Source organism: Triplophysa dalaica, chromosome 13, assembly GCF_015846415.1.
Source record: "Triplophysa dalaica isolate WHDGS20190420 chromosome 13, ASM1584641v1, whole genome shotgun sequence".
Classification (NCBI taxonomy): domain Eukaryota; kingdom Metazoa; phylum Chordata; class Actinopteri; order Cypriniformes; family Nemacheilidae; genus Triplophysa; species Triplophysa dalaica.
The window spans coordinates 8558023-8577587 of NC_079554.1; the positions used below are offsets into that span (position 1 = coordinate 8558023).

The following is a 19565-nucleotide window of genomic DNA, read 5'->3' on the forward strand; positions in this document are numbered from 1 at the left end:
GTTCCTAAACTAGCAGTTTTTTGTACGCGCACCCGTGAGTTTGCGCAGCTAAACAGAGGTACATTTTCTAAGGCATTTCCCTTTTTGAAAGAATGTAGAATTTTATTGTGGTCATTGTAGATTTTTTTAAAATATAATTTAGATGTCAGTTTTATAGATCACCCCCTTAAAGTAGCTGCCTAGAAGCAACCAATGTACACAATAGAAAAATATGACCTATCGCTTATTCTTTACATTTTCTGGCATTCTTAATGTCTTTCTTGACGTTAGTTTAAATATTTTTTGTTCTTATGTATCTTATGTATTTATAGGTTAAATGTTAAAAAGCAGATTTGCACATTACTTTTGTTATAAAGGGTTATTTGGGGCTTTTCAAAATACTGTTTTCATTATTATTAAATGCTAAAAGCTATTTTATCTCATGTTAAATAAGTGAAAATGTAGATAAAATCGTTGTAAAGGTGATCATGACAATTTTTTTCAAATATCCTCTCTACCCCCAAAAAAAGGTTTCATTAACATATCACGAAAGCTGAACTTTACCTAATAGAAATTCAGTTACTGTGCGCGTAAAGGTAGTAGAAGTCGTCAAAGCTCTGCTGGTTAACCAGGTTCAGGGATTTTGTACAACTGCTCCTTCACAGAAAGGGGAGTCATTCACAATTCGCTGTGCACCACTTTTAACACCCGGGATCACCTGCACGTTTTGGCACACCCCCGTGCGTAGAAAAACTCATTGCGCGTTGACGGATCAACTGTCTCCCTATCTCCCACGCGCATCCACTCGACTGCGCGTGCCACCGCGACGTGGGTCCGATCGGCCGAGCGTTGACAAATGAACCGCGGATACATTACGCAACAAGCGGAGGAATCCCTTTGGCTTCCGAAGGAGAGGCGAGGCTGGCGGGTTTAATGGTAAGGAGGAGAGTGATTTTGGGAGATGATGAGTAAACGTTGTGTGAACCCACTTTGCGTTGATGAAATTTCTCGGTAATCAAACAGTGATGCATGTGGATAAATAAGATGCGAAGCGGCAGGAATCCGAGAGTTTGGAGCTGTGACACTTGAGAGCTGTGGAACGGAGGAGATGCGCGGTTTGCGCTCCGCTGTTCGCCAGAAGTAATGGTTGTTGCGCTTTCAGTTTTGTACCCCATTGTGGATTTTGTCATGCTTCATACAGTATACTTGTTGTTTAGTTGTGATGGATTCCCGCAAACTCATGTGATACAAATGTCACAGGCTTCGGTCATTTTAGTGAATTAAAGAAACTGAAGACCCTTTTATGTGTTACGAATCTTTTTACATCCTTTTGTCGTTCACAATGCAAAAACAATTTTGTGTTTTAAAACAAACTAACCAAGATTTTTTTCTTTTTCTAGAAACCTCACGTCGTATAGAGTCGTCATACTATAAGCTAAAACTGCCGAAAACGTGTGTTTTTACTTTCCATATTCTTATTACACTTAACTTAAGTGTGGCATTAACTCAGCATCCATCCGTTTAGAGAGGGCTGGCATTTGAGTACAGAAATTTGTTTCCACTTCACTCGTTCCAGACTGGAGCCCCTACTTCAGTTTATTGGGCTAACGAACATAAATTGCTTAAACAGTGTATTACAAAATTACATTGATGTGCTTTAAGGCTATATATGGAACTCATCAAAATACAATTTAAAGCTTTTTAGACACTTAATTTAGGTCATTACATTCTGCTATGTTTATAATGTAATACCTCATATAACAACTTCTTTTAATAGCCTACCTGGTAAAACTGCTGTATTTACTTTGAGCTAGATGACGGAGATAATGATTGACACTTATAATAAGCACAGTATGTTGTTAATTGGGGTTTCAGCAGGTTACTCTATCATATTAATGAGTTAAGCGTGTTGATGGGAGGGGCAAAGATGTGCTCAGAAAGAGAATTATGATCCCCACTCCCCTCTTTTCCTTACAATAACGGACTAGATGGACTAGAACTGTCAATCTTTCAAAAAGGGGAAAGTGCAGATAACTCTATTATAGTAGAGTATCAGATGTTACGTTATAATATTTTATTAATACGTTTTCTAAAGTCATACAATAGTTTGGTGAAAAACAGGTTGAAAAAAAATCTGTTCTCATATATCTGAAAAATATTAGCATCTATAAAATATCTGTAATGCATTTTCTCAAATTTAACTCGCGGATCAAGAAAGAAGATGTTTGTTCGGCTTCAGAATACAGCAGATATAACACATGTAAGTAAATAGGAGTCTATATTTTATACTTCTTTATTATTGAAGAGATTAAAAGGACCGTTTACTCAATAATAATGCAATAAGCACCAAGAAGCAGTGGGTTACAGTGCATTTTATTACAGCTAAGCCTAAAAACCTCTGGCTGTTATAAAATGCTCTGTAACCCACTGCTTCGCTGGGCTTATTTCTTTTATAAAACGTTTATTCCATATGCGTAGCAAGGTTTCCAAAAATTATGTAAATAAAATTATATTTTGGCTATGTAATGCGGTCAGCCATAATAAATCGGGGTATTTTATAACGGCTTAGAACTCGGCTCAGCCAATCAGAATCAAGGACCAGAACTGACCATTTTATAATGCGATTTACTTACCCGTATGTCATTCCAAAATAACTTTATTTATTTTAAGAAGATAACCATTGGCCCCTGTTGACTCTTCATTCAACCTTTTTCAAATGATCTTCTTTTGTGTTCCACAGAAGAGTCACATACAGGTTTTAAACAACACAAGGGTGAAAAAATGATGACAGAATGTATATTTTGGTGTGAACTATCACTTTAATATGTTTAAGCTAAGAACCACCCATCTAATCTAATGCATCTTGCCGATGCACTCATTTTTGGTTGCTGTAATTGGTGTAGACTCAAAAAATGACATGACCGGGACCGTGTTTTGCTATCAGTGGAGATTTTCTGGATGGTACAGGCATATTCGAAGACAATGGTAGATTCATTGGACTCAAATTGTGAGTGGTTCAGGGAGTGTGAGTAATGAATTGTCTGACACAGAGTCCTGACCTTAAACACACTGAAAGTCTTAAAGATGTGCTGGAGAAGGATTTAGACGATGGTTTGACTCTCACAACATTAATAAAAAAAAGATCTCCACACAAAATAATTGTTACCCTGTATGGAAACAAAAGATGTTGTGACATTGCTGAAAGTTGTAGAAGCATTCAATGATGAGTGCACAAAGTATTCACAGCTAAATGCGATTCATTGCAATATAAGATGGTGCAACTTTCTTTAGTATATTCTTTAAAATGTTTATCTTCATGTAGAAGGTTTTATGCACTGTAAAAAAACGAAAAAATGCACTGGTTATCTTTTGTTCCATTAACTCACAACACGATACAGCAAATCTTTCAGTACAGGAGCAACAAATTAATATGGAAAATTCCTTCATATGAATACAGTTTACTGTGCCTTATTTTTAAGTGTACTAAATGTTTAAAGTAAGTATTAAAAATGATGACAGCATTTTTATTTTTGGGTATAGTGTCTCTTTAAAAATCATCTAATGAAAAACACATCGGTTGAACGATATGTACGTAAATGTTGATGGGACTGCATGTGTCTATGGTGATTGTATGCATTCCAGAGTTTCTATATTTGTATACAATACTGTTAACACACACACTTTTTATCTCCTTTTCAGTTGTCCTGTGGAGGGTTGCAAACACATTTAAAATTACATTTAGGCGTTTAACAGATGCTTTTATCTGAGGAAAACAGTGAAGCTATTTATCCTAAACAATATAAGAAGTGCTACACAATGTTATTGGAGACAATACCTGATGCAAGAAGGGAAAAGCAAGAAGAGAAAGAGGAGAAGAAGATTGATGTGTGAATGTATACCCGATAGGGATCTGGGGCAGGAAGATTTTACTCAATCTAACAAAGAGTGTGTTTAGGCTCTTTCTTATTAAATCAGTAATAACTAGACCAATCCCCTATAGACGTGTGTGTTAATGTAGAAAGGATGTGGTGTGGCTTTTTGTAGGAACTGCATCCATATGTTTATTTCTTTGTTCTTGAGTTTGTAATCAATGTATGACTGTTTGGTTGACTGATTCTCTTCATCTTCCTGCCGAGACTTTCACAGTTTAAGCTGGTGATAAAACTGCAAGTAAATTCTGGGATTTACCACTGTGCAGAGATGTATGTATCGAGACAAAGACTCCTCTGTTGCATATGTCAAATTGAATGGCATCATCAGCTCAACAGAACTGTCGGTGAAAGCTGTCAGTGCCAGTAAGCAGTGCTAGATTATTCATCAGTTTGCATCAGTCTGCTGTACCAATGTAAAATTTCACTGATAAATCCTGTGGAGATTACTGTATAGCTACTGACTGGAGAAACAGGTTAAAGATTGAAATCATTTGAAATGGGAAGGCTGATGCCAGTCATATGCCAGATGAGGTGAAAACTTTTGCGGTTGTAATTTGTCTGATCATATTTACCTTCAAAATCATTCTTGTTTTTATACATTCCACCTCAAAATGTAGAGAATTTCTTTATTTTATATATAATAAGAACAAAAAGCACATTTTATAGATAAATAAAGTGGCATATTCTGCATCTGTGGTTAAAATGATAAAAAATGTCCCCAACTTGAGTCCCCCCGTGAATCTCTGCCATTTCCAGCACTGTTTATTTATTTTAACCCCATATTTGTTTATGGATCATCTTGTCCCCGTTGAAAAAACAGCAAATGCTGGGTTGGTAATGTGTTGATGCTGGTTTGATCTGATTTAATGAGCTATGGACCAGCACATGACCAGTTAAGGAACAGCTTGTGCCAGCACATGACCAGCTTAAACCAGCAAACCAGCATCGAAACATACCAAACCATCAAATACTGGGTTAGATATGTTTTGATGCTGGTTTGACCTGCTTAAACCAGCTAAAGATCAGCTTTAACTAGCACACGACCAGCTTTAACCAGTACAAACCAGCAATCCAGAATAAAAACCAGCATATGCTGTTTGTTTCAAAAGGGGTAACGTCAGGATCAATGCCGATGTAGCTCCCATGCTAACACTTGCTAATGCAAAATTAGCAGTACAGAAAGTCTATATTTCTGGTAGGCTAAGTGTGATGAGTGCAGAGGAAATCATGGCACACACAGCTTCCGTTTTCATCAAATTTTATATATTCTCATTCTTTAAATTAATATTTTTCCACAATAACTGAAATCAGAACTATTGAATAATGTCGTGTTTTGGAGTTAGTGTTGTCACTCCCATAAACTTCCATTGGAAGGATTGAATGTGCTGTTGAACATTTCAGTGATTCTCAAAACACACTCGCTTCTAAGTTGATCTTCATGCATTGAAGTTCATTGAGCGCTTCTTACAAGGTGTCCAGATGTCTTTTTCTTCCACTGTTGTCATAAAAGCAAGAAAGCAATTATGCCTTTCTTGGACTACTTTCTGACATCTTTCAGTCACAGTTGGAGGTCGAATGAGTTTTTCTATAAAGACTGCCCGTTCAAGTAAGTCTACCTTCAGTATATAACATGTTTTGTTGACTGCAGTTGGTTACCTTGTTCATGGCACAAAGGTCTTTGTTTGGTTAAATTGCGTAGTTGCTTCAATCATTGATATTTAATGATTGTGCGTTTTAACATTTTAACATATTAAAGGTTACATGCTGTAAATGTAATCCATTTGACATACTCTTCCCTTTAAAAATGAACACAGAAAATACAGATTCATGTTATCTTCCTATCAATCCACAGACAAAACGCTGCTGTAAATGTAGTCAGTGCTGTAATCACACCACACAACATCTTGAAATTTAGCTAAAATTGTCACATGCTGCTGTCTGTCCCACTTGGTTTTTTGCATATACAGTAGATCGTGTGGAATTGTTTGGAATTATTGACATCCTCATGGATCATGCTTCTTTGTCAGTGTGAGATCAAAGTATCTCACAACTCTTGTTTTGTGGCACTGGTTGTAAACTAAAAAAATCCCTCCAAAAAAATCTAAACTGTTTCATTTTTAGCACCTTCATTATTTACCTAGAATTTGCAGAAATATATATCTTTTTTTCTTTCTGCTTTATATCTGCTAGCCACTTGAGGTATCACATTGAGATTCTTTTTTAAACAGTCTTGAAGGAATTCCCAGCTATTCTGGGCTTTCAATGGCTGCTTTTTATCCATTTTCAGACCTAGTCTGAACGCATTTTTTTTTAAATAAAATGTTAGTTTTGTAATGTAAAAAAGCAATATTTGACACTGTTGTTTGCGGCAACTTTACGACAATCAAATTGACTTTACAAGTAAATTCTGAAAACTATTTTACACTTTTAAATGTATTTACATTAAAGAGAAAAATGGGAAAACTAATCTAATCCAAATAGATTTATATGTTTCAATTTATTTTACAATTTACCAATGTTCAAAATTTTGTAAGAAAAGACTTCGGTTACACTAGACTTTGAACATACAAATTTCGTTTGGACGGTTCTGCAAAAATGGGCCGGAGTGATTCCATCGTCTTTTAAATTTCTCTACCGAGAGGTCACATTGTGACCTTTTGATCTTCTATTGGTCTCACTTATTTATGTTAATAAGTTCACCAAAATTTAACTTTGCAACCCAGCGAAATGCATAATATCCTTGGACAGGCTTGCGTTTCCTCTCTGTCGCATTCATGCTTATTCATGCGCATGAAATCAATGCAAGAATGACCAGGGCCTTTACAGTGTTGCACAATTGTATTTTTGTCAAATTTTGTAAGAAGATTCTAAAATGTTTAAAGGTTTGCTGCAACAATGAATCATGCATTCTGACTTCGTTACAATGTTAAACGTGCTGTCTTCTCATGCTCAAGATGGTCAACGTGTAAAAAACAAGTCGGGTCATTGATAAAGCTGGTTTGTACAAATATATACATCTACCAAAAAACTGAACACATAACAATATGTATTAGTTTATGATAGGCTTTGTCCTGGTCTATAGCTAGTTTTTCATACTTCTGCGTTTCTATTTATTTTTATCTTGGCCTTTAAGTCTTATCATTTGAGTCACATGCTCGCCATACCAGGAGCTGATCTCTTGTGTGTTAAACCACATGCATTTACAGTTCTGCTTGACTGCCTCTGCCCTGTTGTCATTAATGTGGCTCTATGCCTTCATACATGATCTCTAGCAGTCTCATTCCATACAGCAGACATGGTGTAAGAAAAAAACTTAATGCAAAGGAAGTTTATAGATGTACGTCATCAAATACCCCAGGCCGGTCGCTTGAAAAATCGTGTATTACAGGTGTGAAATAAAGTAATTTCAGAGGAATATCTAGTTTTGTTAATTTATTCACTTGGCACTCATTACATTAGCTCTGGGGTTTAGCATTTGGTCTTTGGTCATGTGAATACCTGATGTAATTAACTTTTCTGTGCAGTGAATTAAGGGATTGGGTCTTATACACTAATAATTGCATAAAAGCGTTTTTATTTAACCTTATCTCACAGGCAAATGTAAATATTTTACGAGGTGGTAATTTTGTATTTTAATTTTGAAATTGCAAGATAAAACATATTTTTTAGACAGAATCAAGCATGTTGCTTCACCCCATAACAGTCACTGGTTGGCAAGCAGATTTAGCAAAAATGCATAAATGAGATAAGAATCCAAATCATACAGATTTGCTGATATTGCCATGAGATTATGTCCAGTGTTGGGTAAAATACTCTGAAAAAGTAATGAATTACTAGTTACTTATTACATATTCAATAGTGTAATTAGATTACTGTGCAAATTACTCTCTCCAAAAAGTTTTTCATTACTTATTATTAATTGCTTCCTATATTCTATGATATCAACCTTGATTACCATTGATTCAAGGATGAAACTTGTTTAATTCATTCAAATAACTGCATAAATTATTCTTATTAAATGACCAAAGTATACAAAGGATACTGTCATGGTTCCGCCATCTTGTTATGTCTATTTTGGTCTTGGGGCGGAGCCATGACATAGCCTTAGGTTTCATGTGGAGAGAGAGCGATAGTTTACCTAGCGCTCTTCTAAACTCTCTCTCCGGTCCGCGTCCCTGTTCCCGCCATCTCGTTTCCTTGTTACCTTCCCATATGTGATTCATTACCCACACCTGCCCCTTGTTAATTACCCTTTGTCTGTCTCCCTTTAAAAAATCCTCGTGTTCATTGTCCTGTGCTCGTTCATTGTACTTTAGTTGGTATTGTACCGTGTCGTGTCGTGTCTTGCCTTACCCGTGCATTTCTTATCTGTAAATGCCTTGCCTGTTGTTTTGTGATGTGTGTCGGTTTGTTTTGATTTAGTTGTTGCCCCCTCATTTTGGTTTCTTGTCGATTTAGATATTATTTAGTCTTGTCTTTGTCACCCCCATTGTGGGCTTTTATTTTGATCCTGTTTTGTGTTAAAATAAAACCTTTGTTTACCCGTCATCCCCGTCTGCCTGCATCTGGGTTCTTCTGCCTCTCAAACCCTGACAGAATGAATGACCCATCACTAAACCCAGTAGGCAATATAAACTGTTTGCGATCCCGCCAGGCGCGCCACCTCTGCAGTATCCGCCAAGGAAATGACGACCTGGAGTCCTATGTGGATAGGTTCCTGGATGCCGCAGAGGAGGTGGTCTTTGGGGAGGCGGAATTGGCCGTGTTGTTCAGCCACGGCCTCAGGAATCCTCTATTGCCGGCGGAGATGAGGATGCTGAGACCGCTGGACTTCGATGTCGTGTCCCCAGTCCGATCCAGCAACCGGCATCCAGTCCGGTCCGACAATCGGCACCCAGTCCGGTCCAGCAATCGGCACCCAGTCCGGTCCAGCAACCGGTGGTCCCAGTTCCGGTGAATCCAAGTCCGGTGGTCGCAAGTCCTGTACAGCCGCCAGAGAGCGCAGCCCAGCCGCCAGAGAGCACTTCCCAGCCGCGGTCCAGTCCATGTGCCAGCCGGCGATCCAGTCCGTTTGCCAGCCGGCGATCCAGTCCGTGTGCCAGCAGGCGATCCAGTCCGTGTGCCAGCCGGCAATCCAGTCCGTGAGCCAGCCGGCCTTCCAGTCCGTGTTCCAGTGTCTAATTCGGCATTCCATTCGGGGTCCAGTCCGGCATTCCAGCCGGGGTCCAATCCGGCATGCAGCCAGTTGTCCAGCCAGGGGCCTGCCCAACATTCCAGCCGGGGCCCAGCCCGACATTCCATTCAGGGCCCAGCCCGACATTCCATTCGGGGGCCAGCACGACATTCCATTCGGGAGCCAGCCCGACATTCCATTCGGGTGCCAGCCCGGCATTCCAGCCGGGGACCAAGACTGCTCCCCCCAGAACTCCTCCTGTCAAGCCCTCCGGGGCTTCGCACTGCCGAGTGCCGCCCAGGTCTAAGACTGTCCCGCCCCAACCTAGCCAAAACCCTTCTGAAACCCCCATGTACTCTTGTTAGCCCTCGCCATCCCTCCCTTGTTTGTTGTTTTTGTTGTAGCACCCCAAGCCTATTATCTTGTACTCTTGTTTGCCCTTAATCTTGTTTGCCATGTTTCACCTTGTTTTGTCTGTTACCCAGTCAGTCTTGTCTCATTAGTCTTCCCCTTGACGAGGTGTTCTTTAAGGCGGGGCTTATGTCATGGTTCCGACATCTTGTCATGTCTATTCTTGGTCTTGGGGCAGAGCCATGGCAGAACCCCAGGTCGCGTGTGAAGAGAGAGCATAGTTTACCTAGTGCTCTTCTATACTCTCTCTCCGGTCTGCGTCCGTGTTCCCGCCATCTCGTTTCCTTGTTACCTTCCCATATGTGATTAGTTACCCACACCTGCCCCTTGTTAATTATCCTTTGTCAGTCTCGTTTTAAAACCTCCTCGTGTTCATTGTCCTGTGCTCCTTCATTGTACTTTGTTTGTATTGTACCGTGTTGTGTCTTGCCTTACCTGTGCATTACCTTCTCTGTGAATACCGTGCCTTGCCTGTTGTTTTGTGACGCTGTGTCGATTTGTTTTGATTTTGTTTTTGCCCCCTCGTGGGAAGTCTTTTCGTTTCTTGTTGTTTTATATATTATTTAGCCTTGTCTTTTTCACCCCCCATTGTGAGCTTTTATTTTGATCCTGTTTTGTGTTCAAATAAAACCGTTGTGGCTGAACAACACGGCCAATTCCGCCTCCCCAAAGACCACCTCCTTTGCGGCATCCAGGAACCTATCCACATAGGTCCCCAGGTCGTCATTTCCTTGGCGGATACTGCAGAGGTGGCGCGCCTGGCGGGATCGCAAACAGTTTATACTGCCTACTGGGTTTAGTGATGGGTCATTCATTCTGTCAGGGTTTGAGAGGCTTGTGAGCTTTTATTTTGATCCTGTTTTGTGTTCAAATAAAACCGTCATCATCATCTGCCTGCATCTGGGTTCTTTTGCCTCTCAAACCCTGACAGATACATAAAAAATATATATTTAAAATTAGACTTGTATTTTTGACGTCATTTCCACTATTGTATATATTTTACGCAGTATTTAGTTCAATTACATCAGAAGCAACTGTAATTAAATTACAGAAAAAAGAAGAGTAATCCCTTACTTTTTTAAAGGGAAAAGTAATTTAATTACAATAACTAATTACTTAGTAACTAGTTTCACCCAACACTGGTTATGTCAGTCCATAGAAGAGGTTTCCACCGTATTCACAGCACGCAAGCAATTTTTTTAAATCAGGAAGTGTCTGCTTGCAATGAAATGTAAAATAATACAGATCTATGCATCTCTTGGCTGTGTATGGACATACCCACCTGTAAGAGCTTGCCTCGGCAACCTACAGTGACTGCATTTTTATGTTTGTAACGATCTTACACTCTCTTTAGCCTGAGGGTAAGTGCAGAAATATTATAAAGTGAAGCCAGGTATGTTATTTAAAAAAATAGTTGAAACACATCTAGCACCTTTTTATAATAGCCTAGAATACAATGTTCTTTCTTTGTCTTGTGATATGTCACCTTTTTATGGTCGTTAAAGCCAATGCACTTGTATTTTGTACCATATGTATATAATACATTTATTTCTTTATTTCCTTGTGGAGCTGCTTTAAAACAATGTAAACTTGTGAAAAAGCACTATATAAATACATTTGAATTAACATCTAACCATCTGTTCGGTCTGTGTGAATTTTTTTAGTTTACACACAAATGCAGCGTATTTAAATTTAAAATCTTATATACTGTGTATTTTTTGTCATAAATATGTGTTCAAAATCACAATATGATTTATCTTTATCTTGGTATCTCAAAGAAATATATGTGTAAAGACGTAAAGAAAATGCCCTTTTAGTCATTGTATGGATTTGTAGAACAAGAATGGAGTGTAGGTGCTGGATTATTACTCTCTCCAGAGAGGCAAATGAACAACAGTTGACCCAACTCAGCCTTTATAGTACATTGCATCACACACTTTGACTCACACAGGTCCCCACAACGATGTTCAAAGTCTTAACCACCTGAATATTAAACAAACTAAATAAAAAAAAGATTTATAGAATTATATTTATAGAATTTGTAGAATTATAATAAAAGGGTGAATAAACTCTGTTTGTGTGATTGTTGCAGATGCAAGGACTGGACAACAGCACCTTCCAGTCCAACATACCAGTGGCTGCTGACATCGCAGTGGGCGTGGTTTATTCCTTGTTTGGTAAGATAATCAATTCATTTATATATTCATCTAATGTGAGCAAGTGCATACAGTGTATGTGTAAATGGTGATAATATGGTCGCCAGTAAAATTCAAGGGGGAAGCATTCCAGAAGAACTAGGTCTATGTGTGCAACTAAATCCCTTAAAGAAAGCTACTAAGGAAAGTGTACATCACGATAGTTCACGCAAAAACACAAACTCTGTTTTCAATCATTCATTCTTATTTTTCAAAACTTGTATGCGACTTGTATGTGACGATATTGAGGGAAGTCTCTCTGTGTTTTTTTGGCTTTTAAAGTCAATGGGGACCAGGGTTTATGGTTAGGGTGAGTATGATAAAACAAATTTCATTTAGGTATACTTTTAAGTACTGTAGTATTCGATGTACTCTGATCCATACTGAAGGTAGTGAAAAATATTCTCAGACATCGCAGTAGTTCTGTATTCTCAGTACCTTCAGACAGTGTGTTCTGATGGGGTTGTGATGCGAGTGTTTATGCAAGCACATTTACACATCCACACAGTTTGGATTTGTGGTTTTCAGAGCCGCCAAGTGTTGGTGGAAATTCAGTAAGAATGAATTGCACACATTTGAACACATTGGATGCTCTGTTTCAGAGCTTGATTTGCTTATGTAGAAGAAAGCCCTCAAAATTGGGACAGACGATACTTATACCCACAGTCTACTTTGTAACAAATTACTTTGCTGCTATTGCTCCAACAGCAAACACTGCTGGCTACAGTTGTCCTTCTGTCCTTCATAAACATTTCACTTATATCCCGTTTCTCTGGGTGCCACAATTTATTGTTCCAGGAAATTGCGCACATGGTTGTCCAGTACATTGACTAATGCACACAGTTATTTTATTTAAAGCTTTAAACGGTTTAGCCCCTACTTACTTAACTGAGCTTTTATCACATTACAACCCATCATGCTCTCTACGATCTCAAAACTCAAAACTTTTGAAAACACCTAGAATAACTAAATCCACCAAAGGGGGTCGAGCTTTCTCATACGTAGCACCTAAACTCTGGAATAGCCTTCCTAATACTATTCGAGGGTCAGACACACTCTCCCAATTTAAATCTAGATTAAAGACACATCTTTTCAGCCAAGCTTTCACTTAATGCATAGTTAATGAACAGCAGCTATGCTAATTATTCTCCTTCTGCCTCCGCCTCGGGATGCCCACCCCGAGGTAGTGAGAAATTCCGCCAGGTCCAGATGATTGACATATGCCCATCCCCAACTAGAGATTAGGCCAGCTACAGCTGCAGACTGACTGACCATCCCAGCTCCATCTAAGGTGATTCCACCACCACCCAAGAAAAATACAACCATCTGAACATCCCAGCTCAGACCACTACATCCCCAACCAAGAGCAAAGACGGACTACTTACAATACTTGTTATTTAAAGCTAAACTTACATCACATGTCAGCAGTTTGAAGTTATAGCTGCATTCAGTGGCCCTGATTGGAGGTTGTTGGGTGGGTGTTTGTTGGGAGTGGGGGGGCTCATTGGTTGTGGGGATTCATCTGCTGGGGCTGTGTGGGTCTGGTTTGGCCTTGTTTTGTGGTCGATGTCGGACAACAGAGGAATAAAGCTACAACATGCCATTACTATTTTCCCTGGTTGTTCCTCTGTTTTCTGGTGTCGATCGTGGAGTGGGACCGGGTTGAACCTGCACGGCTTTTGGTCGGGGTGACTGAGTGCAGCTGTGACACGTCAGAGGGGATCTGGGCCTCCCAGCTGAGCCTGGTTTCTCCCGAGGTTTTTTTTCTCCATTAATCAATCATTGGAGTTTGGGTTCCTCGCCACAGCAGGGCAGTGTTGGCTTGCTCACCGGGAGACTGCATTTGCTTATTTATTAATTGGATATTATTTATTAGAATGATCTTGCTAAGCCATCAGGTTAGTTGGGACGATCGCTCCCTGAACACGTGCTTAGTGATGGGGTTGGATGATGACTCTCATTCGGTGTCTGGAGCCCGAGTTTAGGGACGGACCCGTTGGGGAGTTTATCAGCCTCATCCAAACACTTGTTGAGCGACCCAACTCACCGCACCCCGGAGTCCTCCACCGAAGACAGAGCCCGCAGTAATCCAGTCGTCTCCGAGCCGGTTCCGTTTGGCCTTCCAGTTCCCCTCGAGCGGTCCCGTCCGGCTATTTGTTGCTCTCGGAGCCGGTCCCGTCCGGCCTTCCAGAGCCCCACGAGGTGGTCCCATCCGGACTTCCAATGCCCTTCCAGCCTGTCCCGTCCGGCCTTCCAGAGGCCTTCCAGCCGGTCCCGTCCGGCCTTCCAGAGGCCTTCCAGCCGGTCCCGTCCGGCCTTCCATATTTTTTGGGAGGGCGCCATACGGGTGGGATGGCCCGATTGGCCGGCACCCTCCAGGCCTCCCGAGCGGCCGGCACCCTCCAGGCCTCCCGAGCGGCCGGCGCCCTCCAGGCTTCCCGAGCCAGGTATATCGTCCTGGAGGCCTCCCATCCCACCATGTCCTGTGTTCCCTGCACCAGCCTCCAGGACGCCCACCTTCCCCACTTAATACTCTTAGAGGACGGCACTATATACTGTAAATGAAACCAATTATTATTATTATTTATTCCTTATTTATTTCTGAGCTGTGTAATTGACATGTCAGCCATATGTAATGGAATGAGACTGTTCTTTATGTGTTGCGTGCATATTTTAGTGTTGAATGGACTCTTTTCAAAGTTGCATTCATCAAAGCCTTGAAGGAAGGGATCAGAGAGCATTTTAGACACCATAGTTGTAAATTTAATGAGATCTCCTTACAGGATACTAGTTTTGTGTTCAAAAGCCAGAGTCAAGTGAAAGTTCTGTCAGTTGAGTTTAATAGACCTGAAAATCATTTATAATCCTTTTATTTCCTGATGTAATCTAGTGTGAGAAACCTGGTGGTTTATTAATCCTAAAGTCTGAATATTTCTTCAAGTTATTGTTATAAAAGTAAAAATCCCATTTGAATTTTCAGCTTCAATCTAAAATAATCATGAGCAAGATACAGCTATGAGGCAATATCTATTAAGCAGTAAATACATGTTACACAAACCTTTAACTTTCATGACATCAATATTAGAATATTTTGTATCTTTAACAATTTTGTTTATGGAAAGCCCCGCTGAAAAAAATCGAGAGGGCTTATTTCTTTGCTTGTTTCAAGTCATCAGCTTATTCCTAAAAAGATGTCAAAAGTTACTGTGATCAAGTCTCAAATATTTACACAACCTCATTTCTGGAACATATGATACCAAATGTATTTTCTGCAACTTTATTAGGATTATCTAAATGAATATGTTGGTTGAAATGAAAAATGGTTCTGCACTAAAATTCATCATTGCACATGTTCATAACACAGTTTATGTGTTTTGTAGGAGTATGTTCACTCTGCGGAAACAGCATGCTGCTCTATGTGTCCTACAAAAAGAAGCACCTCTTGAAACCAGCTGAGTTCTTTATTATAAACCTGGCCATCAGTGACCTGGGCATGACCGTCAGCCTGTACCCCCTCGCTGTCACATCCAGCCTCGCCCACAGGTATGACTTTATCTGAAGAAACTATATGAAAGACAAGAAAGAGGGTGATATTAATTTTGGTTTTGACTAACACAAAGCAGTGATAGTGGGAAATGATCTATTGAGCCTCTACAGGCTCATGGTCACAGTTAAGTACTCCATCAAGTGGAATCTGTCCACAAACTTATAAAGAATAATGATGTGTGCAGACATAGAAAGAATAAAGACAGGCTGAATCCAACAGCTTCTCACATTCACAAAGAAAACATCTCACATGAATCCAGGCCACAGTCTTCAGTGTCAGACTGTTATTTACTGTGATAACAACTGCAACCACTTCACACAGAATCTGTAGTGTCTGAGATGTTATTCTTAAAAAAATAAAGGTTTAAAGAAATAGTTCAGCCAAAAATGAAAATTTACTCATCCTCATGCTTTGTCAGATATACGGTATACACTATATGAACAAAAGTATTGAGACACCCCTTCTAATAAACAAGTTTATCTATTCCAGTATTTCCTATCAAAACAAATATTAATTCTATACCATATTAAAGAATTTTATTTCCATCTTTGTTACAACAGTTCTTGTTCAATTCAATTTTATTTTATTTACAGTATAGCGCTTTTCACAATGTGCATTGTTCCAAAGCAACTTTACAGGAGACAATAAGAAAACTGAAAAACACAGAAAAGGTAAAACAGGGTGTTTATAGAACAAGAAAGATCTTTCTAGGAAATATCTAATAAATGCAGTCTTCGGGTGAGCAAGCCAGCACTGCCCTGTGGCGAGGAACCCAAACTCCAATGAAAAATAAATTGAGAAAATAAAACCTCGGTAGAAACTAGTTTCAGCCGGGAGGGCCAGATCTCCTCTGACGTCTCGCAGCTGCACTCAGTAACCTTGACTAAAAGTTACAATGTTTATGAAGAATATGGAGAATTTATTAGTTGTGATTTAGGAAATGTCATGTGCTGAAACTGTCCAATTTGTTTTTATTTTGTGAGCAATATCAGACAACAGAGGAATATTATAACCAGGGAATGTAACTGAGCGTAGCTATCAGTAACTTCAAACTGCTGTCATGTGATGTAAGTTTAGATTTGAATACTTATACTAATTTCTGTTCTGAAATGACTGTAGCTTTGTGTTAAAATCATTGATGGCTTTGCTTGATGAGTGTTTGAATCAAAGGTGTTCAGCTGGGTTCAGGTCTCGACTTTATGCAAACTAGTGATGGTCTTTTACACTAGACTGAATCTATCTTTTCAAGTCCACTCCCCAAATTGTGGCTATAAAGTAAGAAGCACACAAATCTTTAGAATATCATTATAAGCTGTAGCATTAAGATTTGCGCTCACGTAAATGACTAAAACAGCAAACAAAAGCATAGATAAGTTATTTATATAAGGTGACTATCTTGAAATTGAGATTTGCTGAATAAATGAGTTTTACATTGATACATGGTTTGTTGAGATACAACTATTTGAAAATCTGGAATCTGAGGGTGCAACAGAAACTCAATATTGAGAAAATTGCTTTTAAAGTTGTCCAGTAGAGGCGCTGCAGCAGGCCGTTGGTAAGAAGAAACTTGCAATTATACTATTTATCTTAATACCATACTGTCTTTAATTTTACCCTTTTTTAAATATGATGTAAACTTCTTTTCAACAATGAAAATTGTTAAAAGTGCTATATGAGTTTGAATTTAATACCCTAATGATTTTTGCCATAAAAGAATAATCCATCATTTTATATTTTTGAATATAGCTGCAAATATACCATTGCTACTTATGACTGGTTTAGTAGTCCAGTGTCACATATATTTTAATGTTTCAAACCATTTAACATGGGCTTTTTATTTTCCTGTTCTTTAGTAAAACATCTATGTATATTTTCAGCAGAAACCAAATAGCAATATTCTGATTTTACCAGTCAATCTCTATACTGGATACGAACCAAATGTCGGAACCAACCATTCCCTTTACAATCAACAAAGCTTCACGCACCCGTGCTAATATCTGTTTCCTATGGTTTTACACTGTATGATTACACATTTCATTTGTAAACAGCCTCAAGCAGTCGATCATGGGCCACTGAAGAACTTGTGTTTGTAAGATCGCTGTGTGTGGTTACAGGTGGCTGTATGGAAGGACAGTGTGTCTAATCTACGCCTTCTGTGGGGTTTTGTTCGGGATCTGCTCTCTGACCACTCTTACTATTCTCAGCGTTGTTTGCTGCCTGAAAGTCTGTTATCCGATGCATGGTAAGAAAACACACACAGGGTTCAGAATAGGCTGGTTTACCAGCCATATATACTTAAAAATGGACAAGAACCATGTAATTTATATAAAATACAAATATTTCTATCCATATGATATGATTTTTTCCTGAGCTGGCCCTCTTCTGTAAGTGAAACTATATCTATTGCCATGCCAAAATAGCCATCTCGGATGCCTGATGTAAGGAATATTCCATGTGTCAGCATGCACCTTAATATCATTATATAAGTATTATCTGAATTTTTCCACTTGTTGGTAAAAAAGTTTATAGAGATCCGTGAGAAAAAATGTTTTTTAGTTAATAGTTTAATTTGAATTTTAAGTTTGGCAAGTATCATTTCTTCCTGCCAAAGCCAAGGTTTGGTCTCATTTGGCACATTCTAATTTCATACCCTTCACACACCTGTTAAATTTGCATTCATTGTAAAATGTGTATTCAGTGTCTTTTATAATGTGTATGTGTATATCTGTATGCCTGTAGGTAACGGGTTCAGCTACGAGCACGGTCGCGTGCTGATAGGGTGTGCCTGGGCCTACGCGCTCGTGTTTGCATGCTCCCCCCTCGCTTACTGGGGACGGTACGGCCCTGAACCCTACGGCACGGCTTGCTGTATCGACTGGGAACTGTCCAATCACGACTCCATCGCCCGCTCATACATCACTGTACTCTTCATCGCCTGCTACCTGCTGCCATGCACCATCATCGTCGTCTCCTACACACGCATACTGCTCACGGTCCGAGACTCCCGTAGAGCTGTGGAGCAGCACATCACAGCAAAGACACGCATGGGCAACATCCAGACCATCATAGTGAAGGTATGTGCAAAGAGAGGTTTGGGCGTACAGTACTAGTCAGAAGGTTGGACACAGTTAACTCACGTATGTCTCACAACAGGTTTTGGCCTTGATGTAGGCTTAACCAAAGATAATGTTTTAACATTTTTATGGTAGGTTTATTTTATCTGATAGAGACAGAATATAAAAAAACAGGCGAAAAAATGATTCAATTAAATTATTTTAATTACTTTAAATTAGTCGAAACACAGCAAATAGTAATAATAAAGAACGAGTAGATGTGTCCACATTTTTGACCAGTACGGATCACAGACATTACTAATCCTGATTATGTTCAGGAACTTCTCTACAATGTTTTCTTCTCTCTTCTCGCTTGCATAACTCCCTCTTTCTCCAGCTCAGCGTGGCAGTATGTACAGGGTTCTTCAGTGCATGGAGTCCATATGCATTCGTGTCAATGTGGGCGGCGTTCGGACATTTCGACGACATCCCACCCATGGCCTTCGCCATACCCGCCATGTTTGCGAAATCCTCCACCCTTTTCAACCCCCTCATCTACCTCTTGCTCAAACCCAATTTCCGCCACCTACTCTGGAAGGACATGAGCTCCCTGCGTGGGATTTGCGTTCACCACTTCCTTTGTTTTTCACGCTGCAGCTACAGGCCATCGTTGGCCCTCAGTCTGCGGCACAAGGGCCAATCTGTTTCTGAGCCTAAGGTAGCTGTAGGGTCGAGCTACTGTACTTGTGAAAGCTGCAACGACCCATTTGAACAGTTCAAACACTACCCACACCACTGTCCCCTCAACGTGAACATCGTGCAGCTGTCTCTACAGGATAGCACCGAACCCGAACCTGAACCCAGCTCAATGAAGGAACGAAGACCAAAGAGCCAGTCGATGGAGGGCAGGAAGTCAGTGCGGGTGATCGTGAGGGGGCGGAAATGCTCTGAGATTGACAGTCTGGAGATCACCTTGGAAACGGTGCCTGCTAACGGCAAATCTGCCAAAAATGGCAAACCATAAGACCTGGGCCTGTGCTTGGGTGTGTTTATATAGGGCTGTCAGTAAATTCAAGTATTTAATCACAATCTTGTCATATAATAGTAAACGTGTTGATGCATTCACTTTTAAGCTTTTGTGTTATTAAAAGGTTAAACAGTTGTGTGGACGACTCTAAATTTAACGAAATGCTACAAAACTCACTTGGAAAATAGTTAAAACACTTACCCTACAAAAACAGAAGCCCAAAGCCATAAAAAAAATTAATCTGGCTT

The 19565-nt window shown here is 39.7% G+C and overlaps 1 protein-coding gene across 1 annotated transcript; it reads left to right on the top strand.

The window, feature by feature from the left end:
* The first annotated feature begins 693 nt into the window (after positions 1-693).
* On the top strand, positions 694-19506 carry opn7a (opsin 7, group member a). Its single transcript, XM_056764981.1, has 6 exons — positions 694-915; positions 11588-11672; positions 15071-15233; positions 17352-17479; positions 17977-18311; positions 18688-19506. The coding sequence occupies exons 1-6, from the start codon at positions 913-915 to the stop codon at positions 19312-19314; spliced, it is 1341 nt and encodes a 446-aa protein (XP_056620959.1). The 5' UTR covers positions 694-912; the 3' UTR covers positions 19315-19506.
* Positions 19507-19565: the final 59 nt, after the last annotated feature.

Bases quoted from the DNA above. Each gene is read 5' to 3' on its own strand.
- opn7a (XM_056764981.1), top strand. The intron at 11,673-15,070 runs GTAAGATAATCA...TGTGTTTTGTAG, and splicing joins CGTGGTTTATTCCTTGTTTG to GAGTATGTTCACTCTGCGGA. The intron at 17,480-17,976 runs GTAAGAAAACAC...GTATGCCTGTAG, and splicing joins AGTCTGTTATCCGATGCATG to GTAACGGGTTCAGCTACGAG.